This window comes from Salmo trutta, chromosome 7 (genome assembly GCF_901001165.1).
Source record: "Salmo trutta chromosome 7, fSalTru1.1, whole genome shotgun sequence".
Classification (NCBI taxonomy): Eukaryota; Metazoa; Chordata; class Actinopteri; order Salmoniformes; family Salmonidae; genus Salmo; species Salmo trutta.
This window is the reverse complement of record NC_042963.1, coordinates 9,226,303-9,253,530: the sequence shown is the minus strand read 5'-3', so window position 1 is coordinate 9,253,530 and position 27,228 is coordinate 9,226,303. Positions and strand designations below refer to the sequence as shown.

The 27,228-nt window shown below is 46.0% G+C and overlaps 1 protein-coding gene across 3 annotated transcripts in view; it reads left to right on the top strand.

Annotated features, from left to right (window-relative positions):
• LOC115196864 (zinc finger protein ZFPM1) overlaps positions 1 to 25,780 on the top strand; it is a 78,965-nt gene extending 53,185 nt beyond the window's left edge. For all 3 annotated transcript variants that reach the window (XM_029757828.1, XM_029757830.1, XM_029757829.1), the window contains 6 exons: positions 5,194 to 5,327; positions 16,722 to 16,824; positions 17,110 to 17,334; positions 18,810 to 19,040; positions 20,793 to 21,035; positions 22,088 to 25,780. In XM_029757828.1, the coding sequence (XP_029613688.1) occupies positions 5,194 to 5,327; positions 16,722 to 16,824; positions 17,110 to 17,334; positions 18,810 to 19,040; positions 20,793 to 21,035; positions 22,088 to 24,474 (3,323 nt within the window). In that variant the 3' untranslated portion in view covers positions 24,475 to 25,780. The remainder of the gene's footprint in view (positions 1 to 5,193; positions 5,328 to 16,721; positions 16,825 to 17,109; positions 17,335 to 18,809; positions 19,041 to 20,792; positions 21,036 to 22,087) is intronic.
• Positions 25,781 to 27,228: the final 1,448 nt, after the last annotated feature.

The window sequence follows — 27,228 nt, the reverse complement described above, 5'->3', positions numbered from 1 at the left end:
TCTGAACTCCGGCCCCCCTACAGTACTATACCATAAACTACAGTCATAGGTAGTACGTTAACATGATATAATTTATAACCCATTTGGTGGTGTTGGGTTACTCATAAGGCCATGTAAAGGCAGAACATCAATGTTCACTGCGCTCATGACAATTTGACAGACTTGTCAAACTACTTTCAGGTGTCTGTTACCAAGTATGTTTTTTTCTCAGCTTAGATGTGATGTTTCCTTTGTTCCTCTTGAAGGGTTCAGAGAGGAAGGGAATTTGCGTGAGTTTGTCTGTGGATACGTGCCACAACAGGTCACAAACGTACAAGGTCTCTATAAAATTAAACTGGTTATGTGATTGTTGGTGACATCCAGGTCAATGATGCATTTGAAATACTGTACATGTATATCACAAATGATTTTTTTTACTAATTTATGACCCCAATGTTGCATTATTCACCCTCCTGTCCTTCCTCTCCGTCCTACCCTACCTCTATCCCCATCTGTCTACTCATCGGGTAATTGCATTAGTCATTTCATTAATGATAGAGTGATTATTTGTTTTATTGTCTGCTGTTGTAAACGGACAGGGCGCCCCAGAGGCTGGTGAAGCAGCCGTATTGATGAGGCTTTCTGTGGACACTGCCAGAGTGGAGCTATATTGATAAGGCTGGCCACTTGGTCTGCGTGGACTCTGTCGTAAAAGATCCCTATTGATAAGACCTGTGTTTTTGTGGCCACTGGTCACGCAGCAGCGTAGATGATGTCTGTGGTCCAGGCCGGGGATATTGTTGAGGGCTGTGAGGGTATAGATATGGTGTAGAGGCGAGGAGAGGGGCCAGGGTATCAGGCGGAGTGGGCAAGTGGCAGGGCTTTGAACAGGGCTGTGTACCTCAGTATTGATAAGAGCCCCAGGTCATTATGGGGTTTTGTGGTGGGCGGTAGTGGTAATTAGCAGTGATTAGGATTGGAGGAGGCCCTGCGTAGAGTAGCGACATGCTAACCTGCAGAGATTACAGATGTGCAGTGATTAAAATGGGCCTCATGATCACTCCCTCCGCCTCAGTGGGAGGATGAAACTGATCTCTAATTTAAAGCCGCCGGTTGGATGGTGTGCCCGGGCGGCTGTCCGTGGGCACCTCAGAGCTGGACCCTGCCATCCAGGAGGTGACGCCGCCTTCCTGTGCTACAGATGATAGAGAGGGCGAAAACTGGGCAGCAGGATCAAATATTTGTACCTTCTAAATCAAATCAAATGTTATTTGTCACATGAGCCGAATACAGCAGGTGTAGACCTTAGAGTGAAATGCTTACTTACAAGCCCTTCACCAGCAATGCAGTTTTAAGAAAAATAAGTGTTAAGTATTTACTCAAACTGAAGTTTAAAAAAAATACATAAACATATTTTTTTGAGAAATAACAAATAATTAAGAGCAACAATAAAATAACAGTAACGAGGTTCTATACAGGATGTACTGGTACAGAGTCAATGTGCACAGGTTAGTCGAGGTAATTAATATGTAAATGTAGGAAGAGGTAAAGTGTCTATGCATAGATAATAAACAGAGAGTAGCAGCAGCGTAAAAATATGTGTTGGGGGGGGGGGGGGGGGGGGGGGGGGAGTCAATACAAATAGTCCAGGTAGCCATTTGATTAGCTGTTCAGGAGTCTAATGGCTTGGGGGTAGAAGCTGTTAAGAAGCCTTTTGGACCTAGACTTGTCCCTCCGGTACCGCTTGCCGTGCGGTAGCAGAGAAAACAGTCTATGACTAGGGTGGCTGGAGTCTTTGGCAAATTTTAGGGCCTTCTCCTAACACCGCCTGGTATAGAGGTCCTGGATAGCAGGAAGCTTGGCCCCAGTGATGTAGTGCCTTGCGGTCGGAGGCCGAGCAGTTGCCATACCAGGCGGTGATGCAACCAGTCTGGATGCTCTTGATGGTGCAGCTGTAGAACTTTTTGAATATCTGGCGACCCATGCCAAATCTTTTCAGTCTCCTGAGGGGGAATAGGCGTTCTAAACACTGACTCTGTGTGCTCTCTTTGTATTTCCTCACAAAGGTAAAATCTCAGCAGACAATTTCACAATTAGGTTAATAGTGGTGCTCACGTTGATAAGGCATCATGTGACCGAGGCCAGCCAGGGACAGGGCAGCAGACTGGACATTGATGGAGTGTTGAGATTAGGCGGTTACAGTGTGATCTGACCAGGGGTGATGGGTAATAGGCCAAGCCTGGACACTGGACTTCAACCTCACTGATGTGGACAGAAGACTAACACGGACTAATAGCTAATAGAGACATGGGCATATTGCCTGTATAGTCTTCAACATTTCATGAGAATCAAATACATTTTAGCTTTAGAGATTTTCAATGGAGTTTGTTTAATCACGAGTTTGTTAGCCCAGTGCAGTTTCATACAGTAGCTTACAGTGTGTTCACATATAGTGGTATGAGCTCCATTTATGACAACCAGAGTTAAACGGTGGTCACATTAACACAGTAACACACTCAAAAACACATTCACAAGCTTGATTTGTTCCCATCTCCTTCTCACTACTGCGTCTGAATCTTTTTCTTTCTTTCCTTCACTCTCTCTCCCTGCCACCCCCTCTTTCTCCATCCCTCTCTCTCCCACTCTAGGCTTGTGGGAAAGCCATTTTATCAGCGTCTGTCTGTTGTTCTCTGGTGGGGATAGATACAGAGAAGATAGATGAGTGTTTTGACATGGAGAGTGTTAGACAAACACTCTTATCGCCTCGGCACTTTAGCCCGAGCCCCGAAAGTGAAGCTGAACCATGGGAGGGGGGGGGGGCACAGTGCAACAGAATCAACATGGAGGGAGAGGGACAGGCGGACGCTGTGTGTGGAGCACCACTGGTTGGTACACAGCAGGTTTCCAATGGGACTGCACTGTAGAGCACCATTTCTACGGGGGCTGTGTCATATGAATTTCTACATGTCTTTCTCAATCATCCCTTTGTGAGAGACGTGTATTTTTGTTGAAGCCTTTTGTTGAGATCCTACTTGGTTGATCCTCTGTGTTGTTGTAAGGGGTGTCAGTTTGTTAGTGAAGCGTTCTCCTCCTCAATGGCCTGTCTCCTCCTGTTCTAGTAGTCTAGTAACCCCCCCCCCCCCCCCCCGCACACACACATTCCATATATCAACTTCCAGTAATTTATTGGGTGATTTACCCAATAAACTCTCTGTATTATGTATTTTTATAGTTTATATTCGTCGTTAGTCAGCACCTCCACACACACATATTTTTTCTGGGTGTGCGCCAGCTCATGTTTTTTTTATTGTACATAATGTCTCCGCCATAATTTCCTATGACTGAAAAACAGCTTCTGGACATCTTAACAGTGATCACTAACCTCGATTTGGAGGGAAATTTATATTTCAACGAGTTGGCAGCTCTGGACATTCTGCTTAGACCGGACCAGGCCTTAAATACCCAGGTCTCGAAAGAGGAAGCGGCGGCAAAAGAGATGCAAGCAAGGGGGCATACTGACGCGACTACGTTGGTGAATCCCCATTGCCCTCTGTTGTATTGGAGTGCACTCCCTGGAGAACAAACTGGATGAGCTCTGTACGAGCTCCGTTCGAGACTATCCTATCAACGGAACCTGAAAAACTTGAATGTTCTATTCTCAGAGTCGTGGCTGAACAAGGACATGGATAATATACATATCTGTTTTTTCTATACATTGTCAAGACCGACTCAAGTAAGACAAAGGTAGGGTGTGTGTCAGCTGGTGCGCAATCTGTAATGTTAATGAAGTCTCGAGTATTTGCTGAGTTAGAATACCTCGTGATAAGCTGCAGACCATACTATTTACTATTTTCATAGCTGTCTGTTTACCACCACAAACCAATGCTAGCAGTGATCATCGACGCGATGAGGCAGCTTATAGGGAGGAGGTGCAGTGTGGTGCCAGGACAACAACTTCTCCCTCAATGTCAGTAAGACAAAGGAGCTGATTGTGGACTACAGGAAACAGAGGGGCGAGCACGACCCCATCCACGTCAAAGGAGAAGTAGTGGAGCGGGTCGAGAGCTTCAAGTTCCTCAGTGTCCACATAGCTAAGGAATTAACATGGTCCACACACACCCACACAGTTGTGAAGAGGGCACGACAGTGCCTCTTCCCCCTCAGGAGGCTGAATAGATTTGGCATGGGCCCTCAGATTCTCAGAGTTATACAGCTGCACCATTGAGAGCGTCTTGACTGGCTGCATAACCACTTGGTTCGGCAACCGCAAGGCCCCCGACTGTAAGTCGCTATAGAGGGTGGTGAGTACAGCCCAATACATCACTGGGGCGGAACTCCCTGCTATCCAGGACCTCTATACCAGGTGGTGTCAGAGGAAGGCCCAAACAATTTTCAGACTCCAGCCACCCAAGCCATAGAATGTTCTTTCTCCTATCGCACGGCAAGCGGTATAAGTGCAATAAGTCTAGAACCAACAAGACCCCGAAGAGCTTCTACCGCCAAGCCATAAGACCTCTAAACAAGACTGCTAAATAGCTAATCAAATGGCTACCTGGACTACCATCATTGGCCTTTTTTTGCACTAACTCTCTTGCACTGACTCCATGCACACACACTGGACTCTACCCACACACTCACACATATTTACACTGACCCCAACACACAACACGCATACACATGCATACTGACGACACACACTTTCACACTCATCACATACGCTGCTGCTACTGTTTTATCTATCCTGTTGCATAGTCTCTTTACCCCTACCTACAGTATATGTACATAGCTACCTCCATTACCCATCAACTCAGTACTGGTACTCCCTGTATATAGCCATGTTACTTTTACTCGTTATTGTAATTCCCTGTGCATTTATTCCTCGTTTCACTAATGACATTTTTGTTAGATGTTTTATATTTTTTAACTCTGCATTGTTGGAGAAGGACCTGTAAGTAAGCATTTCATTGTTAGTCTACACCGGTTGTTTACGAAAATCCTCGACTCCCATGTCTGTTCCTCAGTTATCTCCAGGGCTCTGGCCATTACATGACGTAGATCATTGTAGTTGTGTTTTGTTTGAGACTGTATTTTTACCTGGATTTTGTTTGATTTTGTTTGGTTGTGTATCTTGTTTGCTTCTGGGACCTTAGTGACTTAATCTCTCTCTCTCCTATCTCTCTCTTCCCTTTCTCTTCTCTCCCTTTCTATCTATAGATGATCTGGAGCTGAGTGATGATGCTGTTTACCCCAAGGTCCTGGCCTGCAGGGACCTCGCCACCGACACACTATGGGGGCCATATGCTGGGATCGTCCAAACAGAAGATGCGGGAGATGACCAGGAGTCAGAGGTGAAGGTTCAAAGTGCATGGATTGAGATGTTAGAGGTCAAGTAGCGGGTTGGGTTCTGTCAATAGGACAGGATAATAAAACAATTACTTATCACCCATTGATCTGTCAGTGGTGGGAAATGGAAATATCTTTGTGTGCATGTGCACACGCTCCTATTACCCCATGGCCAATCGCTATGTACATTTCCTTGGGAAATGTTAGAGACAGGATGTTCCTCTCGCTGGAGTTGTCTCTTATTCATCATGTGCTGAAAGTCCATCTAATCATGTGATTCTGAGCTGGAGTTTTCCTGGCACTGACCAGATACAGATACCAGAACATTGCACACTCTCATACACAAAAACACACACACATACACACACTTTCTCTGGACTGGATCAAATACTTTTTAAAGATTTGTAATCCATGCTCTATTTAAGCAATAAGGCTTGAGGGGGTGTGGTATATGGCCTTCGGAAAGTATTCAGACCCCTTGACTTTTTCCACATTTTGTTATGTTACAGCCTTATTCTAAAATTGGTTAAATTGGGTTTTTCCCTCATCAATCCACACACAATACCACATCCATGATGACAAAGAAAACACAGGCTTTTCGAAATTTTTGCTAATTTCTATTACATTTCTTTGTTGTTGAAATAATACATTTACATAAGTATTCAGACCCTTTACTCAGTACTTTGTTGAAGCACTTTTGGCAGCAATTACAGCCTTGAGTCTTCTTGTGTATGACCATACAAGCTTGGCACACCTATATTTGGGGAGTTGCTCCCATTCTTCTTTGCAGATCCTCTCAAGCTCTGTCAGGTTGGATGGGGAGCGTCGCTGCACAGCTAATTTCAGGTCTCTCTAGAGATGTCCGATCGGTTCAACTCCATGCTTAATACTGTCTCAGAGCTCTATGGACAATTCCTTCGACCTCATGGCTCAAGGATGTTCAATGGAAACAGGATGCACCTGAGCTCAATTTCGCATCTCATAGCAAAAGGTCTGAATACTTATGTAAATAAGGCATTTCTGTTTTTTGTTTTTTTAATACATTTTCAAACATTTCTAAAAACCTGTTTTCACTTTGTCATTATGGGATATTGTGTGTAGATTGCTGAGGGGAAAAGTCTGTAATACAATTTAGAGTAAGGCTGTAACGTTACAAAATGTGGAAAAAGTCAAAGGGACTGAATACTTTCCGAAGGCACTATAACACGGCTAAGGGCTGTTCTTACCTGGATTCAGCCATGGTATATTGGCCATATAACCCAAACCCCCGAGGTGCCTTATTGCTATTATAAACTGGTTACCAATGGAATTAGAACAGTAAAAAGTACTTTTTTGTCATACCTGTGGTATACGGTCTGATATACTTTACCACAGCTTTCAACCAATCAGCATTCAGCCAATCAGCATTCAGGGCTCAAACCACCCAGTTTATAATCCAAAATGTGTAGCGGCCCTTTGCGATGTTGTTATTAAATGACGGTATATGCCGTATGTATTCCCCAAAGGGTTAATAAATATATGAAGACATTATACTTGAATGACCATGAATGTTTCTCTGAGAGACTGCTCCTCTACTTTTTGTCTCATGCTGATGCATCCATGAGCTTGACTGACTCACTGGTCCTGCAGCCTTTCCTCTCCCAGCTGCAGCCTAGCAAACCCAGACCAGCCCACCCCTCTCCTCTACCCTCTGCTCCCCAGACGTCCGCCTGTATTTTATCTCTGCGTGGCGCCATCCTCCTGGACAACAAATCCCAATGATTGATTTCTGGTTGATGGGCTCTCATTTCTAAGATTTAGTTTATTATCAGAATTTCTGAGTCCACACACCCATCACCCATCTTTCGTTTCCTCCCTTCCGCTGCTCATCTCCTTTTCTCACTCTTCCCTTTCTATCATGTTCAAGAAGACTACGTCTCAAGGCAGTTTTTATTAGATTTTCGGAGTTGACCATCTCTTTTGAATTCTCACCTTCTCTCTAACCTCACCCTCTCCATCTCTCTCTCTCTGTCTCTCGCTCCCTCTCTCTCTATCTGCGGGCTGAAAGAGTGAAGACTGACCCTCAGTCAGGAGGAGATAGTGGGTTTAATCTCACATTCCTCCTGTGTCTCCCACTGTCACTCCGCATCCTCCTCCCACAGTTCCCCGCCCGCCAGGCCGCCAGCCCAGGGGTCAGCAAGGGTCAGGGTTACCCTCAATAGAGTAGATCCACCACTACTCAGCCCTTCATCTCCATCTCTGCTTAGCCAAGATTGCTTTCTGCTGCGTTCTCTCCCACTATAAAGAGACCAATTATTATTAATAAACTACTGGTGCTTACAATGGATGTGCAATTTATTTGGCTTTGCGTGATTGTTGCCATCGTGTACTGTGTAAAGATTCAACATTGACAGCCTAAACAATTCCAAATACCCAATTTACACAGCTAACTTTTGTTTATTTTGCTGTGATTGAGTTACACTTATTACCAACCTTTCTGCTTGATTGGCCTCGGTAGGGAATATTATGTGTAGGGGATTGGACAAAGGGTTACCTGATTCAGCTACAAGATTATGTTTTTGTAACAGAAAAGAGACATTCAGTGTTGATGTGTTGGTTTCATGGCAGTATGCCAAGTGCTGTCCTGTTAGTGTGACCTCCTCCCTGTCCCTTTCCACCTCAGACCCGTCCCGCTGGTGGTGTCATGCAGCCTGCAGTGGCGTCTGGAGGCCTGGGGTTCTGCCCCTCATCACATCACATGGTGACTTGGCACCACCTGCCTGGCCTCGCTTGGCAGACCTGCAGATCCATGCCAAACCTGCCTGCTGTGCTCTGCCTTCTCTGAGCAAATGTGCTTCTTATTTGATCTTGCCAGATAAGCTATCAGTTTAATACGGGCCTACCCTGTAACACGACAAGACAAGCGTTCACTTTGAACACCCACACACGCTGCACACTAGTGCACTCTCACACAACAAACAAAGATCCTAGCTAATATAAGACCTGTTCTTTTTTGATCTGATATACAGGTAACTGCCGAAATAAAGGAAACACCAACATAAAGTGTTTTACTAGGGCGTTGGGCCTCCACAGGTCAGAACAGATTCAATGCACCTTGGCATAGAACCTACAAGTGTCTGGAACTCTATTGGAGGGATTGATAGCATTCTTCTACGAGAAATGTGTGTGTTCGCTCGCGCATATGTTTGTTGCTTTGTGTGGGTGGGGATCATGAGCGACAGTCAGTTCTAAGGAAACGGGGTGGATAGTGAGTTGATATCCATGACAGGTCTCTCTTAAAGAGATCTCCCTCATTAGATTATCAATGTCACTGGGCTGTGTGTGTGTGTGTGTGTGTCATATGGAAATCCTGTAATTTGCATCTCTTGAGAAAGAGGCATTAAAATCGATTTAAATATTTTCTGTCTGATATGGATGTTGGACTTTGGTACACAGAGTAATAATGTTTACTGATGAGCTGATCAGGTTTCCTTAGATTTCTGGGAGTTTGAACATGTCCTCGTCTCATGGCAACTGAGGTGTGTATTTTCTGATTGGATCAGACACATCTGATATAGTTCCCCTCGTTTTGATTGTATCACAAATTGATCAAATGATGATGATTTATATTTCTCAGTCAAGAGTCTTAAGATTAGTAGGTTACACCTGATGTGTAGTGATGATTTGGTGGTAACAAACAAATTAGAATAATTTCATAATGACAATGCTTCAACAAGGAAAAGAACATCATGCTTTATAGTTTCACCTTAGTTTGAGTGATACTCCTCCAAACCATCTTCTGCCGAGCACACACCACTGTAAAAGCAACTCAACTTACGCATCACTTTTGTTCCCCTCTCTTCACCCTCCTGTCTTTCGCGGAAACAAAGCCTAGAGGCATGATCCTAGAAGGAGCGGAGTGTGGAGTTCAAAGCGTTATCACGTGCGGAACGTCTTTTCATCATGTTTTAGAAACAAGCGTTAGCACTAATCCCCCAATAATCTCTCCAGGAGAACTCAAATGATAAGGCCCGCCACCCACGGCTTGCAAACACACTTTTGGGGAGTCTCTCCCCCTCACTGCTCTGTCGTTCCTTACGAAGGACGAGTGAAGGTGAGAACCTTCTCATTCTCTATCTAGCAGTGTTTGTTTACCTCCTGGTAAATCTCTCCAGTTGATCTGAAATTATCAACAGAGACGGTCTTTGGCAGCCTTCTGCACCCTGCCCTCTCAAATTAGATCTTAATTTAAACAGTCGCTCCAGAAGACCCCAAATCTGTAATTTAGCACTTGTCACCCTCTTGATCGCTCCTGAATGTCTATGATAATAAAGTGCACTAAACTAGCTTAATCTTGATGGCAGAAATGTTGAGAGCACGTCCATGTATACGTTCATTGGCAACAAGGACCTGAGTTTGTGCTACAGAGCTTAGAGCTCACAGGAGGACCAGAGGCCTGAATTCTTCCTCAGACACTTCCACTATGGCATCTCTCCCTCTTCCTGCCCCTGCCAGACACTGAGAAGGTGTTGACTAGCGAAAGGGAATGGACCAAAGAGGTGGACTATGGTAGGGGCAAGTAGAGAGGCAAAAGGGAGAAAAAGAGAAATTATAGGAAAGAGCAATGGCAAAAGCCAGCAAAAGGATGAAGGCAGTGCCAGAGAGGAAGGGAGATGGAATGGAAAGAGGTGGGAATGGAGAGATGGAGTTGATGGGGAGGGGGTGCTTATTCTCATCACTCAGTCCCTGTGACTGGGCTGGTATCTGCAGCTCGCTGTCATCTGCGCTGGCTTCTGCAGGGCGGAGAGTAAAGGAGAGAGGGAAAACCTATCTCCGAGGCTCATCTCCGGCAGTTCTGGAGCCCGCTTTCCAAGAGTGCCTCATTTTCAAATCTCTTATCTTGCCTGTTTTAAGTATCGCAGTTTTATATTTTTACATGTCATTTGCATGCAGCTCATCAAACCTGGATTATTTTTTCTTGGAGGCACACTACATGACCAAAAGTATGTGGACACCTGCTCGTCGAACATCTCATTTCAAAATCATGGGCATTAATATGGAGTTGGTCCCCCTTTGCTGCTATAACAGCCTCTACTCTTCTGGGAAGGCTTTCCACTAGATGTTGGAACATTTCTGCGTGGACTTGCTTCCATTCAGCCACGAGCATTAGTGAGGTCAGGTGCTGATGTTGGGCGATTAGGCCTGGCTCACAGTCGGCGTTCCAATTAATCCCAAAGGTGTTCGATGGGGTTGAGGTCAGGGCTCTGTGCAGGCCAGTCAAGTTCTTCCACACTGATCTCGACAAACCATTTCTGTCTGAACCTCGGTTTGTGCACGGGTGCATTGTCATGCTGAAACAAGAAAAGGGCCTTCCCCAAACTGTTGCCAGAAAGTCGGAGGCACATAATCGTTTAGAATGTCATTTGTACAGTGCATTCTGAAAATATTCAGACCCTTTTACTTTTCCACATTTTGTTACGTTACAGCCTTATTCTAAAATGGATTCAATTGTTTTTTTCCACATCCAATCTACACACAATACCCCCATAATGAAAAAGTAAACGGGTTTTTAGAAATGTTTGCACATTTATAAAAAATGTACTGAACTATAACATTTACATAAGTATTCAGACCCTTTACTCAGTACTTTGTTGAAGCACCTTTGGCATAGATTACAGCCTCAAGTCTTCTTGGGTATGACACTACAAGCTTGGCACAGCTGTATTTGGAGTTTTTCACATTCCTCGCTGCAGATCCTCTCAAGCTCTTTTTCAGGTCTCTCCAGATATGTTTGATCGAGTTCAAGTCCGGGCTCTGGCTGGGCCACTCAAGGACATTCAGAGACTTGACCGAAGCCACTCCTGCGTTGTCTTGGCTGTGTGCTTAGAGTTGTTGACTTGTTGGAAGGTGAACCTTTGCCCCAGTCTGAGGTCCTGAGTGCTCTGGAGCAGGTTTTCATCAAGGATCTCTCTGTACTTTGCTCCGTTCATCTTTCCCTCGATCCTGACCAGTCTCCCAGTCCCTGCCGTTGAAAAATATCCACACAGCAGGATGCTGCCACCACCATGCTTCACCGTAGGGATGGTGCCAGAGAATCATGTTTCTCATGGTCTGAGTGAATTTTGGCATACTCCAAGCGGACTGTCATGTGCCTTTTACTGAGGAGTGGCTTCCATCTGGCCTGATTGGTGGAGTGCTGCGGAGATGGTTGTCCTTCTGGAAGGTTCTCCCATTTCCACAGAGGAACTCTGGAGCTCTGTCAGAGTGACCATCGGGTTCTTGGTCATCCCCCTGACCAAGGCCCATTTTCGCGATTGCTCAGTTTGGCCGGGCGGCCAGCTCTAGGAAGAGTCTTGGTGGTTCCAAACTTCTTCCATTTAAGAATGATGGAGGCCACTGTGTTCTTGGGACCTTCAATGCTGCAGACATTATTTGTTACCCTTCCCCAGATCTGTGCCTCGACACAATCCTGTCTTGGAGCTATACGGACAATTCCTTCGACCTCATGGCTTGGTTTTTGCTCTGACATGAATTGGCAACTGTGGGACCTTGTATAGACAGGTGTGTGCCTTTCCAAATCATGTCCAATCAATTGAATTTACCACAGGTGGACTTCAATCAAGTTGTAGAAACATCTCAAGGATGATCAATGGAAACAGGATGCGCCTTAGCTCAATTTCGAATCTCATCACAAAGGGTCTGAATACTTATCTAAATGAGTTATTTCTGTTTTTATTTTCAATAAAAACAGAAAAAAAATCGCTTTGTCGTTATGGGGTATTGTGTATATTCAGGATTTTTTTTTATTTAATCAATTTTAGAATAAGGCTGTAACGTAACAAAATGTGGAAAAAGTCATGGGGTCTTAATACTTCCCGAATGCGCTGTATGCTGTAGCATTAAGATTTCCCTTCACTGGAACTAAGGGGCCTAGCCCGAACCATGAAAAACAGTCCCAGACCATTATTCCTCCTCCACCAAACTTTGCAGTTGGCACTATGCATTCGGCAGGTAGCGTTCTCCTGACATCCGCCAAACCCAGATTTGTCCGGACTGCCATTTGGTGAAGAGTGATTCATCACTCCAGAGAACGCGTTTCCACTGATCCAGAGTCCAATGGCGGCGAGCTTTACACCACTAGAGCCAACGCTTGGCATTGCACATGGTGATCTTAGGCTTGTGTGCGGCTGCTCGGGAATGGAAACAGTTATTGTGTTGACGTTGCTTCCAGAGGAAGTTTGGAACTCGGTAGTGAGTGTTGCAACCGAAGACAGGTGATTTTTACGAACTTCAGTACTCGGCAGTCCCGTTCTGTGAGCGTGTGTGGCCTACCACTTCACATCTAATCTTAGACGTTTCCACTTCACTATAACAGCACTTACAGTTGACCAGGACAGCTCTAGCAGGGCAGAAATTTGATGAACTGAGTTGTTGGAAAGGTGGCGTCCTATGACGGTGCCATGTTGAAAGTCACAGAGCTCTTCAGTAAGGCCATTCTACTGCCATGTTTGTCTATGGAGATTGCATGGCTGTGTGCTTGATTGTATACATCTGTCAGCAACGGGGCAGAAGTAGCAAAATCCACTATTTTGAAGGAGTGTCTACATACTTTTGTATATATAGTGTATATGCAGATGTGTGGCTGTGTATGAGCAGACCAGTATAAGGGAATGGGTTTCAGTGTGTTTGTACAGTAAGCACATGTGTTAGTGTATTAATGTGCGTGTTTATTTGTGTTAAAGAAGTGTGTGTGTGTGTGTGTGTGTGTGTGTGTGTGTGTGTGTGTGTGTGTGTGTGTGTGTGTGTGTGTGTGTGTGTGTGTGTGTGTGTGTGTGTGTGTGTGTGTGTGTGTGTGTGTGTGGAGAGAGAGAATGTGTGTGTGAGAGGCGGATGTTGAGTAGGTTTCTGATGTTTATCTTCCTTCCTTTTCTTCTCTGTATTTTTGGAGGATTCACACAGTGACCTCTTTGTTTGGGACAGTGAGTACCCCCTTCATTCCCCTTTTGGGAAAGAAACCATTTCCTGAAGGAGAGGGAGAGATAGAAGGGCAGACAGAGGGGTAGGAATGAGAGAGGGAGGTCGAGGAATGGGAAAGAGAGAGGGATGAGAGAGGCTGTGATTAGCCATACAGTACTGTAGAGCGGGAGGGATGGGAAGATTAAGCGAAGGGGAAGAGGTAAATGGTAGGAGGGGGTGAAAGAGAGAGCGAGAGGGATAACGAGTATGAGTAAAGAGCAGGCCAGCCTGCAATAGTCAGGAGGTCTATGGTGGAATTCAGTGGAAGTCAGCTGAACTGGCCAGGAAAGGAGAGACTATTCTACCTTCCTGTTCTTTTCTTCTCCGTCTGTCCAGCTGTGTCCGCTTCATAGAGTACATTCAAACACACTTGGATGATATCATTATCCAGGATGCACACATTGAAATAGAAGTTCATTATTGACCAATCATTCCATTGGGTTTCTCATGGTTCCACAGAGAACAGGATTCTATAATTGCTTTAATCACCAGGGAATATTCAGCAAATTGTGGTAGCAATGATGTGTATGCAAATGAAAATCTATGTGGAGAGTTGACAGTGGTATGAAGGCTTAATCTTCTAATCTACTGGAGGATGGGGGAGGCGTTTTCTTATTTCCTCTGCTTTAATTGAACCGTATATTAAGCTGAATTGATCTGAGTCGAGGTTAGACTTGGAGTTAGTTCAGGGAAAGGTTTCTCCCTTCATTTCCAACCCCCAGACAAGAGCATCTGGGGAGAATTCTGTATTCCTTTTTATACTCCGCAACTACAGTGCTACAGAATGAACGAATAGAGAAATGAAATCAGCCGAGCATCATTTGCATTCAAGTTTTATCGGTGTGAGAAGAGGGCGTTTTTGGGAGTGATAAGGAGAGGGCGTCGTGAGGTGCGTGCGACTGAGGCTGTGTGTGTGCGTGTTTGGGAGTTGAAGGTGGCTATGGTGAGCCTGTATGGTGTGGGGAGGGGGCTGGTGGTGGTTAATATCAGACCAAATAATTAGATTTGCTATCGTCACGGCGGCAGCAGTGCGGGGATCAGGCAGATTAAAGCCCGGCTGAGCTGATTAATATTCATGAGAGACGAGGGTCCGGAAGAGGGGGCTTAGACTGCACCTCAAAGACTCACTGAGGGACTTGAAGCGCTCTCAAAGTGCCTGGATCCTAGGGAGACCACCAGGGTGAACGCAGGCAGCGCTGAGCAACATTCTCTTCTCCTCTTAGTCTTTTAGTCCTCCTCTGGCTCCCCCTCCCTTGTTCTCTCCCTCCTCCTTAGAAAGTGTTTCAGTTAGGGATGTTGTACACTGCATTGTGGGATAGTTTACAGCACTAGTGGTGGAGTGTGCTTGTTAGCTGGTGGTGTGTGTGTGTGTGTGTGTGTGTGTGTGTGTGTGTGTGTGTGTGTGTGTGTGTGTGTGTGTGTGTGTGTGTGTGTGTGTGTGTGTGTGTGTTCAGTGGTAGGGACTTGCCATTTGATTATATGTTTAATTTGATACTGTGATTGTTGATTATGTCCTCCAGGCTAGGGAGATACTAGAGGCTTCTCTGCTCCTCTTAACTCAACCATCTTTGGCGGCCACAGCCTCTGTTGGCTTTGTTAATTACACATCCTATCAAACTGCAATCTTGCCCCCATGTCTTTTTAGTTCATATTATCTCACTGTGTTGGTTCCAGCCATCATTCAAGCCCCAGTGCAGTCAGGGCCCGAAGCCAGATCAGAGCCAGCTAAACCACCATATCCACCTCATCTTCTCTCTGCTAGTCTCAGAGAGTCTCTCAGAGAGCATTTTGCATTTGTTCAAACTGTCCAAAACTCCCAACTGATTCTGTTGTAAGCTTTTATTTTTCTGTCCTATATACAGTAGTCTTGTGTGAAATGTTCCTGTGAAATTTCCTCAAGTTGGACCACACTGGCCTTTTCTTCAGTGAATACCAAAGCATCGTGATAGATTTATGATAAATTAGTCTGAAACAAATTAGCAGCACTTATAGCTCAGACGGCTCCAGCATTGGGTTACAAACTAAAACAAAAGAAGCCATATCTCTACATCAGCGCAAGTTCCCCATGAAATACAATACGCAGCGTCTTCAGGCTAGAACAGACCGATTCAGAAATAAATCCTTCCACTGTCCTCCCTTGCCTCCCAACTCACCCCATATACCCCCAGTCCTTGTACACATGTCAGTTTAAACTCATACCTCATATTCTCTCAAAAAGTTTCAGTCCATGTGGTGCCATGTTGGAATATGTGTACCAAGGTATCCTCTGTAGCAAGCAGACTGACTGACTGACTGACTGACTGTGGTTCTCCTGAAGCGGTGTGTCTGTCAGGGCTGTTGCTGCTGAATGACTGCTGCCACCTAGTGGAGACGGTGTTCTAGAATCTATATGTCCTCAGGCCTCCATACAGGAGTAGGGCTGCTATAGGCCTTGTGCAACTATACTATACGGTAGTTGTGGAGCTCAACCTAATCCTACTGTGTTTATGATTTTACTGCACACTCTCATGAATGTATCATTGAACCTCAAAGAAGACAACATTTTACTGGGACTGCTAAAAGATATTTGGTTACGAACGCACTCTGCTTAACTGTGCCGTAACACACAGAGGTACGTAGATGAGTGTGTGTCTCATGCAGACACACGATAAGCCTGTGGGAGTGATTGTCAGGTGGAATGCTCTGTGAGCCTCCACTGAACAAAGACAAGATTGTGCTGAGGACGGCACAGGTGTGTGTTTCTCTCTGGTCTGCCCTACCCTGGCTTCAGCAGCACTCACACATGTGCAGACACTGACACACATTCTTCAACACACACAGCTAGATTATGACTCCCCTCCACTCACACACCTTTTGTCCCATCGTGTATTGAGAAAAGCTCCTGAGATGGCTTCCGGGTGAATAGGAGCACTACAACGTCATCGGATCTCCTTTCTTACCTTTTCTTCTCCTCTCTCCTGGGGTCTCTCTGTTCCTTCCCTCTCTTTCTCCATGCCCTGTCTATAGCTCTTTTCTGTGAGTCTTTGTTCAGCCCGTGCCCCCTTCCTCTCCCTCTATGCTTCTGATTGCCCATGTTACAGGCCTGCCCCTTACTGCTGGAAAAGATTAGTCCCTTTACTGTAGTGTATATTCGATGTGCTTTAATTATTGAACAGTTTATTCAGAGGACATTGTCAGGATTAATTCATTGTTAAACCTCACTTTTCAGTAGGTCTTTGTCTGTATAATGTTCTTTATCAAAATAGGTTTGTCAGAAAAGACTTGGAAAAGTGTGTGAGAATCAGAGGATACGTGATGATGGCTTATGATAATTATTTGCCGCACCTCATTCTGTATTAAAAACGTGACCCTGTGTTTCCAGAGCAAGTCTGACGGTCTCTGTTTGTTTATTTGTGTGTCTACAGATCTCCAGGTTGAGTCTGGTGTGTGAGGACACAGACTGCTGGCTCCGTAGAGTCCTGTTAACCTCTGATGCAACAGATACCAACTGTATCATCTACAGCCAAGGTTCTACAAACTGCCCAAACAATCAACACAGCACTCATGCAGATAATGCACCATTTGCATCGTTACATTTTTTGTTCTGGTTCTCTTATCCAGATTTACAATCAGAGATCTCTTATTAGAGTGAGACCAGAATGGAGATCTTTTGACCTACTATAGACTACTATACATTCCATAGTTAATATACTGTACAATACCATCTGTGTTTTGGTACATGCCCCAGGTGTGACGTGTGTTGTTGTGTGTGTGACGTGTGTTGTTGTGTGTATGACGATCTCTTCTCCCTAGGTGAGGAGCTGTATTGTAAGGTAACCCAGGACATCTCCACAGGGGACGGTCTGCTGGCTATGCTGTCTACACCCTCTATGGAGCAGCGGTCCCCCTCTAAGACCCAGGGTGTAGTGGTGAAGGAGGAGCCTACAGGTGTCTACCCAGCATCCCTCCACTCTGAGATACAGCTCCTCCCCCAGCAGGCTGGGATGGCAGCCATCTTGGCCACGGCAGTTGTCAACAGTGAGTTTCAGATTGCTCAGGATAATAATGTGTTATTTTTATGTGTGTGTCTTGTGTGTTTTCGTACATGTGTCTCTTTGTAAGCACCCAAGCCCCCAGTGGCCGGTCTAGAGCGTGAAGTCACGAGCTTTGCTGGTCGGCTACTGCGTAGAAACCTAGTGGTGCCAAAAGGCCTGTTCTGCCCTAAAAAGTCTATGTCAATTACAATCGACAGAACGGCCAAACATTATTTGAAAGTTCGCTACAAATTGAGATATTTCATTAAATAGTGACCCATTCTGACTACTACATTTGTCATCACACAGGACCACGTTCTGACACAGGACCACGTTCTGACACAGACCAATCACGGGCCGGCATGCTACAAGGAGGCTCGCGCCCTCACACCATTGACATTAAGGTTGACTCTCTCAGGCAGGATGAAAACAAGTACATTGTAACCTTTAATTAACTAGGCAAGTCAGTTAAGAACAAATTCTTATTTACATTGACCATCATCCTTTGCTAGTTACGGCCACTTTAATTATGATCCTTAGCTATTTTCTGGTGCTATTCAGCCCCATTCAGCAATATGGCGCCTCAAAATTCAAATACTTCATGCGCCATCGGGAGTTTTCCATAGGAATGTCAGCGCCAACACCATCTACTGGTTTTAATGTCTGCAGTGCTATTTAATCATTACATGCATAGCACAAAGCATTTGCAGTTACTGTACTGTGTATATACTGTCAATGTGAACAACAGATGCTGAGGGACTCAATGTTGGAACCTAGATAAATGCAAGTGCAACAGTTCACCATGCCACATTTTCTCATTCACCCAGTACACCACAAGGTGGCAATGTAACTCCTCTGTACTGCCTGGTCTCAGAGGTAGACTGCATTGTAATTGCCTTCACGCTTTTTCATAAAGTCCCCTATTGGCAGCGTCGTCAGCAGCGGGAGCAGGAATGGACATGCTGTGATGAGTGCATGATTAATCACCACAAATCAAGCTAAAGGGTAAAACATGATCAGCCGTATCCCCGGTTCCTGCTGTAGAAGCTCTGTGCTGAGGACTGTGGGTAATTACGGACGTTATCAAAAATAGCCTGTTTAACATGAGCCCTGACACCAGATCAGTACGATTACCCCGCGCGGGCGGGCGAGCGGGCGCTCGCTCCCACAACCTCTGTGCTCTTGTTGCCTTGGAGACCCCGGAGCAATATCAAGTGTGTTTTCTCGCTCCGCAATTGAATCGATCATGTGACGCAGCTGAATGCGTGTGTGGTGATGTGTGTACACATCAATGAACATGATGTATACATGAAAGTGTCTATGTAACATTTTAATGTGTAAGCAGATCACATGGAATCAGTTTTTTATTTTTATGATTGAACATGCACTGCTCTAGTGCATTGTTTATGTACTACTCATTTGATAAGTGATTGGTTATTGCAGTGATAGAGTTAACAGTTGTTTCTTTGCTTGGTCCAGAGGACATCTTTCCGTGTAAGGACTGTGGGATCTGGTACCGCAGTGAGAGGAACCTCCAGGCCCACCTCATGTACTACTGTGCCAGCCGGCAGAAGCAGCAGTCCTCCTGCTCCCCTCCACAGGACAAGCCCAAGGACTCCTACCCCAATGAGCGTGTCTGCCCCTTCCCACAATGTAACAAGAGCTGCCCCAGCGCCAGCTCCCTGGAGATCCACATGCGGACGCACAGTGGTGAGAACTGTCACCTCTCTTACAAAACATTGCTTCAGCTCTCTCTCTCAAAGCAGATTCCATAAGTGTGAATATTTGTGTAAGTATTGCACTTTTAATAGCCAGTTATAACAGTAGGACCGTTTCTCTCTTTTTGTATTATTAGGGTAAGCAAGTCTACTGGTGGTCATTGTGTGTTAAAAGACCTACACTGAATGTTCAAAATAGGCTCTTTCCATGGCATAGACTGATCAGGTGAATCCAGGTGAAAGCTATGATCCCATCAGACTGCTAAACAGCAATCACTAACTCAGAGAGGCTGCTGCCTACATTGAGACCCAATCACAGGCCGCTTTAATAAATGGATCACTAGTCACTTTATACAATGCCACTCTAAATAATGCCACTTTAAGAATGTTTACATATCTTACATTATTCATATCACATGTATATCATGTATTTTCTACCATCTATTGCACCTTGTCTATGCCGCTCGGCCATCGCTCATCCATACACTCACATCTACATATTCTCATTCACCCCTTTAGATTTGTGTGTATTAGGTAGCTGTTGGGGAATTGTAAGATTACTTGTTAGACATTACTGCACTGTCGGAACTAGAAGCACAAGCATTTCGCTACACTCGCATTAACATCTGCTAACCATGTGTACGTGACAAATAAAATGTTATTTGATTTATTGATGTCACTTGTTAAATCCATTTCAGTCAGTGTAGATGAAAGGGAGGAGACAAGTTAAAGAAGGATTTTTAAGCCTCAAGACAATTGAGACATGGATTGTGTATGTGTGGCATTCAGAGGGTGAATGGGCAAGACAAACTCTTTAAGCGCCTTTGAACAGGGTATGGTAGTAGGTGCCAGCCGCACAGGTTTGACTGTGTCAAGAACGGCAGTGCTGCTGGGTTTTTCACGCCTAACAGTTTCCCGTGTGTATCAAGAATGGTCCACCACCCAAAGGACATCTAGCCAACTTGACACAACTGTGGGAAGTATTGGAGTCAACACGGGCCAGCATCCCTGTGGAATGCTTTCGACACCTTGCAGAGCATGCCCTGACGAATTGAGGCTGTTCTGAGGGCAAAGGGGGGTTCAACTCCATATTAGGACGGTGTTCCTAATGTTTTGTACACTCGGTGTATGTTAGCGTCAGACACTTTTGTTGATCTGTCTCTCTTGTGTTGTGTGGCTCAGTTGGTAGAGCATGGTGTTTCCAACGCCAGGGTTGTGGGTTCGATTCCCACGGGGGACCAGTAAGAAAAAAAAGGGGGAAAAAATGTATGAAATGTATGCATTCACCTCTGTAAGTCGCTCTGGATAAGAGCGTCTGCTAAATGACTAAAATGTAAAAAATGTAAAATGTAACTTAATCGAACATTTACATTTTACATTTTAGTCATTTAGCAGACGCTCTTATCCAGAGCGACTTACAGTAGTGAATGCATACATTTCAATTCATTTCATACATTTTTTTTTTCTCGTACTGGCCCCCCGTGGGAATCAAACCCACAACCCTGGCGTTGCAAACACCATTGCAAACACCATGCTCTACCAACTGAGCCACAGGGAGTAACATCAGTCCCACTGTAGCTCAGTTGGTAGAGCATGGCGCTTGCAACGCCAGGGTTGTGGGTTCGTTTCCCACGGGGGGCCAGTATTTAAAATGTAATAAAATGTATGCACTCTACTGTAAGTCGCTCTGGATAAGTGCGTCTGCTAAATGACTAAAATGTTTAAAAAAAATGTGTGTCTGTAGGTGAGCGTCCCTTTGTGTGTCTGATCTGCCTGTCGGCCTTCACCACTAAAGCCAACTGTGAGCGTCACCTGAAGGTGCACACGGACACGCAAAACGGAGTGTGTCACGGCTGTGGCTTCATCTCCACCACGAGGGACATCCTCTATAGCCACCTGGTTACCAGTCACATGGTTTGTCAGCCCGGCTCGCGCAGTGAAGTGTACTCCCCAGGTCCTGGCCTGCCCAAACTGCCTCTGTCCACAGGTAAATACATGAACAGACTGACATTTTTTGTTTACAATTGCAGTGAGAGGATAACATCACTGCTTCTACTTCAGAACAGCAACTATGCAGAGATGCCATGTTTTCTATGGGTATATTAATATAGGTTAATCCAGAACTGAAATATTGTGAAATTTGGTCAGATGCTTGATTAAGTTCTGGGGGAGACGTGTTAGAAATTGTGATAATTTGATTTGTAAAGTCTCCACCCTCGCAAACAGAAACTCTCAGCCAAAGCCCCCCCCCCTCCTTTTGTATTTATCATCCATGTTGACACACAAAAGCAGTGTAAGACTCACCATGGATATGTGAGGCTGTTTTCAACACTATTTTGAATTAGCAGTGTCCATTTCATCCCTTAGTTTTAAGCCACTGCAACAGTTGTGCTTAAAAATGCTAACAAGGAAAAGAGATGTTTTTGCATACTTGCCATCTGGCTCCGGCAAAAATGTGATATATCAAGCATGGCCAGGTTCTCGTAGTCTGCAATCGGAGGAATAACCTCGCAGCGTGTCCCCGCCCCAAGTTTAAGCACCGCTCTCACCCTGGTACACCCAAATAACCAGTGACGAAAAACCCAAGCCCCGGAACTACTGCTGCTGCTATTCGATGTTTCCCATTGTCTCTAGACAGATTCTACAGTACCCTTTATGTTTACATAGTGTAAGGGGGGCAGGTAGCCTTGCGGTTAGAGCGTTTGTCCAGCAACCGAAAGCTCGCTGGTTCGAAGAGCCGACAAGATGAAAAATCTGTCAATGTGCCATTGAGCAAGACACTTAACCATACTTTGCTCCAGGGGTGCTGTTCTACTATGGCTGAAACTGTAAAACAACACATTTCACTGCACTTATTCAGGGTATGTAACAATATAACGTGTGTTTTTTTTGGAGGGTCTGCCCATGAGAGATTATGGGTATATTGATGATGATGATTCGGTCCTATAGGCTATGAAGCATAACCACAGTGATCTAATGTTATGTTTAATAGTAAGAAACCAATTTCTCATAGCGTGTGTCTCTGTCTCTCTGTGGCAGGTCTAAGTCCAGGAGACTCTGGTGTTGTGTTGAAATGTCAGATATGTGGCCACATCACAGACTCACCCAGCCAGCTCCAGCAGCATGTTCGCACACACCTGGAGGTGAGGGTCCCGGCAGAGAGGAGCCCCTCACCCCGCCAGAGCACCCCCTCCTCAGCTGACCACCCTGAGCCCCCTGCCTGCGTACCCCACCCTGACTCCTCCAGCCCTGGGGCCAATGGGAGCTCAGCCACCCCGCGAGGTTGCAGCCCACCTGACCACCTCCCCACAGACATAAGGATCAAAGAGGAGCTGCGCTCGGACTCTGAGAATGAGGGGAAGGAGGAGGAGGACCGGGAGAGGAAGAGCCGTGGACACACAGGGGTAGAGTGCTCTCAGACCTCCACCTCCCCCAGGAGTCCCTTTGCTGTGGCCGTGAAGGCAGAGCCAACAAGCCCCACCCCTGGCTCCAGCCCTGCCCACCTGGGAGGAGCTGGCTCAGTGCTTCCTGGAGGAGCTGTGTTCCTGCCACAGTACATGTTCAGCCCAGAGGCAGCCATCCTGCCCCAGGCTTCAGAGATCCTGGCCAAGATGTCTGAGATGGTCCACAGCCGGCTGAAGCAGGGCCAGGTGTCCCCTGGGGCAGCACCAGCCTTCTATCCAGCAGGCACTACCGCCACTGTCCACAAGGGGGCCACCTGCTTAGAGTGTGACATCACCTTCAACAACATCAACAACTTCTACGTTCACAAGAAGCTCTACTGCTCCAGCAGGCACCAGCAGGGAGACGCGGCTGGCCCAGTGAAGGAGGGGGCCTCGGGGGTCACCGTCCCCGCTGTCGGACACGGTTCATCCCCTCAGGCTGCCACAGCCTCCCACAGTGACTCAGACCCTGTTCCAGGCGGCACCGGCACTGAGGGCAAGCTGGTGGAGGTGAAAAGTGAGAACCCTGGGGTAAAGGAGGCTGTGTCCTCCTCTTCCTCTGAGGGGGAAGGGGGTGGAGGAGGACGAGGCCTGGCCAGTGAAGGCAGCCAGAGCCCCAGTGGCTCAGCAGAGGACCAGGAAGAAGACCCCACCAGGACCTTCTGTCAGGCCTGCAACATTCACTTCAGTCGCCATGAGAACTACACGGTCCACAAGCGCTTCTATTGTGCCTCGCGCCACGATCCGTCCAACCAGCGATCAAGCGCTGGCAAAGCCACCTTCCTGCCTCAGCCCATTCGCACACGCAAGAGGAAGAAGATGTATGAGATCCACATGGCTCGGACTGAGGCCCTGGCCAACGCTGCTGCTATTGCCTTTCCCTCTGCTCCAGGGCTGGGCCTGGCTGTGAAGCAGGAGGCTGCTGCCTCAGTGGGGAAGGTCCTGGAGGCCCCTGTTCCAGCCATAGCCTTGGGCCTGTGTCCAGCCACTTCCAGTAGCACCAGCCCTGATGGAGACGGCCCAATCGACCTGAGTAAGAGGCCCCGTCTGAGGGACACCCCACGAGGCAGCAGCATCTCTGCTCTGCCCCTCACTGACTACCACAAGTGCACCGCCTGCAGCATCAGCTTCAACAGCATTGAAAACTACCTGGCCCACAAGACCTACTACTGCCCAGCCACCACCCTGCAGCCCCACACCCTGAAGACGCTCCACAGGCTGAAGAGACCAGCCTCCACTTCCCCCGAGGCCAATGGGCTCCCTACAGAGAAGGCTCCTCAGGGGGCCTCACCCAGCCCTCACCCCTCAGCTTTGCCTGGCTCTGAGGCTACATCCCTTCACAGCGGCCCTGCAGCCAAATGCCCAGGCTCTCCTCCTGTGGTCTGCCCCTACTGCCCTCCCAATAGGGCGGTGACCTGTGACCTGGTGGAGCACTTCAGATCCATGCATGGCCTGGTCTTGAACCTGGAGGGCCAGCCAGCTGTCATCAGCCCCAGCCTTAGCCCCAGGGACGAGACCCCCACCACCCCGCCCAAACTGGGCCTTCAGACCCGCAGGGACAGCATCAACATTCGGGTCAGAATGGACACTGTCTCCCCCTCCTCTCCCCTGGTGAACATTAGCCCCCTGGGTCCCCATGCTGGGGGTGGCAGCTCCCCCAAAGCAGCCCCTCCTGCTGTGTCTCCCACAAGGTCCCTCCCCCTGACTGTGTCCCCTGTGCCTGAGGTCCTGAGGGAGGTTGGGGTTATGAACCACCAGGCTGCTGTTGCTCTGCTTCCAGACAGGGCAGCCCTCACCCTGGGTCTCCCACTCCATGTTGCTGTCCCGGCACCTACCACACCCAAGACCCTCCTGGTCTCCCCTTTGCAAAACGGTAACATCCGCTTCTGCCGGCTGTGCAATATCAAGTTCAGCAGCCTGTCCACGTTCATAGCCCACAAAAAGTACTACTGTTCCTCCCACAGCGCTGAGCACGTCAAGTGAGCATGCCTGTCTCTGCACAGTGTCCCCTCACAGTGTCCCCTCACAGCCCAGCCCCAGCTATTCACCTGTGTCTGTGCCACCATGGCATAGCACCATGTCTGGACTGTCTGAAGTAAATGTGACTGTTACTCGCCAGGCACTGGTTAGCTGCTCGGACGCTGACGCTCCCGGTATTGTTACTATGGTAACTTATTTCTTCTTATGGGTCAAAGTTCGTATTACACTAAAAGCGGAGATACGCTACCTGCACACACAGTTGTGCCCACCTTCCCTTCCCCACCACCTCAATACCTGTCCCCTAGCCCTCTCCCTCTCACCTCCAGGGTTCACAGAATGTTGATAATGGGACTTTTAGATCCAACATTTAATCTCCTGAGCAAGCTTAATTTAACTGTTTATATTACAGTTATCTTGATTTGATTGTGATTGTTTGAAGCATTTCTTGCTCATGACAAAACTTGCTTTTCCTGAGCCGTTGATGCTCATGACCTGTCAGTGAGTGACCTGTTGTCCCTCAGGGCCCTCTTATGGAGCTGACCATCTCCACCTTTTTATTTCTACCTACCTGTGCATAGAGTGTAATGTTTTAAAATAATGATATGGTTTGTTTGAACACTGGCTCTTTTGTTAACTAGAAAGTATTTTAGCTGAATTACAGGAATGGGTGTCACAAGGTTATCAATTACAGATTTAAATATTTGCAAAATGGATAGATTCGTTTTTCCAAAACCACAATTGTATTTTCTCTTAATGCAAGGGGGAAAGCATGGGAAATATTTATCTCTGATTTCATGTCAACAGAAAACTACCTAGCGTCTGAAAATATTTGTATTTTTTATTTGTATTGTTTTCATATTGTTCGAAGGAACTGTTTCAATCTTGGTGTGTAAAGGTATTTTTGTAAGTGTAGATATATAATATCTTTCACAGTAATCACTGGGATGACACTGAATCTTATTTTCATTATTGTCAGCATTTTTCTTTAATGCTGGTGCTTTAAATTTGGGTAGAACGAAGATGACTGGACTTGAGTATCAGGATGAAGACACTTCACTTCCTGTTCCTATAATGCCCTTCACAACACCGCCCATCTCCCCATTAAACCTGACCTTTAACCCACAAACCACCTACTGTATCACCATATTACATCCGCCAATCTGCAGCTGCTGATACACCACCATCTTGCTATGTGATGCTTGAATTAGACATGGGATCCGTTTAAATCGATGTTGATTAATTGACACCTGTTAGTGTGTGCTTGTTCTATTGTGTTTTTCCGGTAATGAAGTAAAAGAAGAAGAAAAAATGTGAGATGGTGTAAGAGACAGGCAAGGACAGCAGATGTATTTCACAGATTGTAGAGACACACACGGTAGATACTGTAGCGCCTAAAACTGTCATGTTTAAAACACACATACAGTTGAAGTCGGAAGTTCACATACACTTAGGTTGGAGTCATTAAAACTGGTTTTTCAACCACTCCACAAATTTCTTGTTAACAAACTATAGTTTTGGCAAGTCGGTTAGGACATCTAATTTGTGCATGACACTTGTAATTTTTCCAACAATTGTTTACAGACAGAATATTTCACGTATAATTCACTGTATCACAATTCCAGTGGGTCAGAAAATTACATACACTAAGTTGACTTTGCCTTTAAATAGCTTGGAAAATTCCTGAAAATTATATAATGGCTTTAGAAGCTTCTGATAGGCTAATTGACATCATTTGAGTCAATTGGAGGTGTACCTGTGGATGTATTTCAAGGCCTACCTTCAAACTCAGTGCCTCTTTGATTGACATCATGGGAAAATTGTGAAGATGCTGGAGGAAACAGGTACAAAAGTATCTATATCCACAGTAAAACGAGTCCTATATCGATATAACCTGAAAGGCCGCTCAGCAAGGAAGAAGCCGCTGCTCCAAAACCGCCATAAAAAAAGCCAGACTACGGTTTGCAACTGCACATGGGGGCAAAGATTGTACATTTTGGATAAATGTCCTCTGGTCTGATGAAACAAAAATGTTTGGAGGAAAAAGGGGAATGCTTGCAAGCCGAAGAACACCATCCCAACCGTGAAGCACGGGGGTGGCAGCATCATGTTGTGGGGGTGCTTTGCTGCAGGAGGGACTTCACAAAATAGATGACATCATGAGGAAGGAAAACTATGTAGATATATATTGAAGCAACATCTCACGACATCAGTCAGGAAGTTAAAGCTTGGTCGCAAATGGGTCTTCCAAATGGACAATGACCCCAAGCATACTTCCAAAGTTGTAGCAAAAAAGACAACAAAGTCAAGGTATTGGAGTGGCCATCACAAAGCCCTGACCTCAATCCTATAGAACATTTGTGGGCAGAACTGAAAAAGCGTGTGCGAGCAAGGAGGCCTACAAACCTGACTCAGTTACACCAGCTCTGTCAGGAGAAATGGGCCAGAATTCACCCAACTTATTGTGGGAAGCTTGTGGAAGGCTATCCAAAACGTTTGACCCAAGTTAAACAATTTAAAGGCAATGCTACCAAATACTAATTGAGTGCATGTAAACTTCTGACCCACTGGGAATGCGATAAAATAAATAAAAGCTGAAATAAATAATTCTCTAGTATTATTCTGACATTTCACATTCTTAAAATAAAGTGGCGATCCTAACTGACCTACGACAGGGAGTTTAAATGTATTTGGCTAAGGTGTATGTAAACTTCCGACTTCAACTGTACATCCCTGGTTTACGGAGTGTTGTTGAATAGA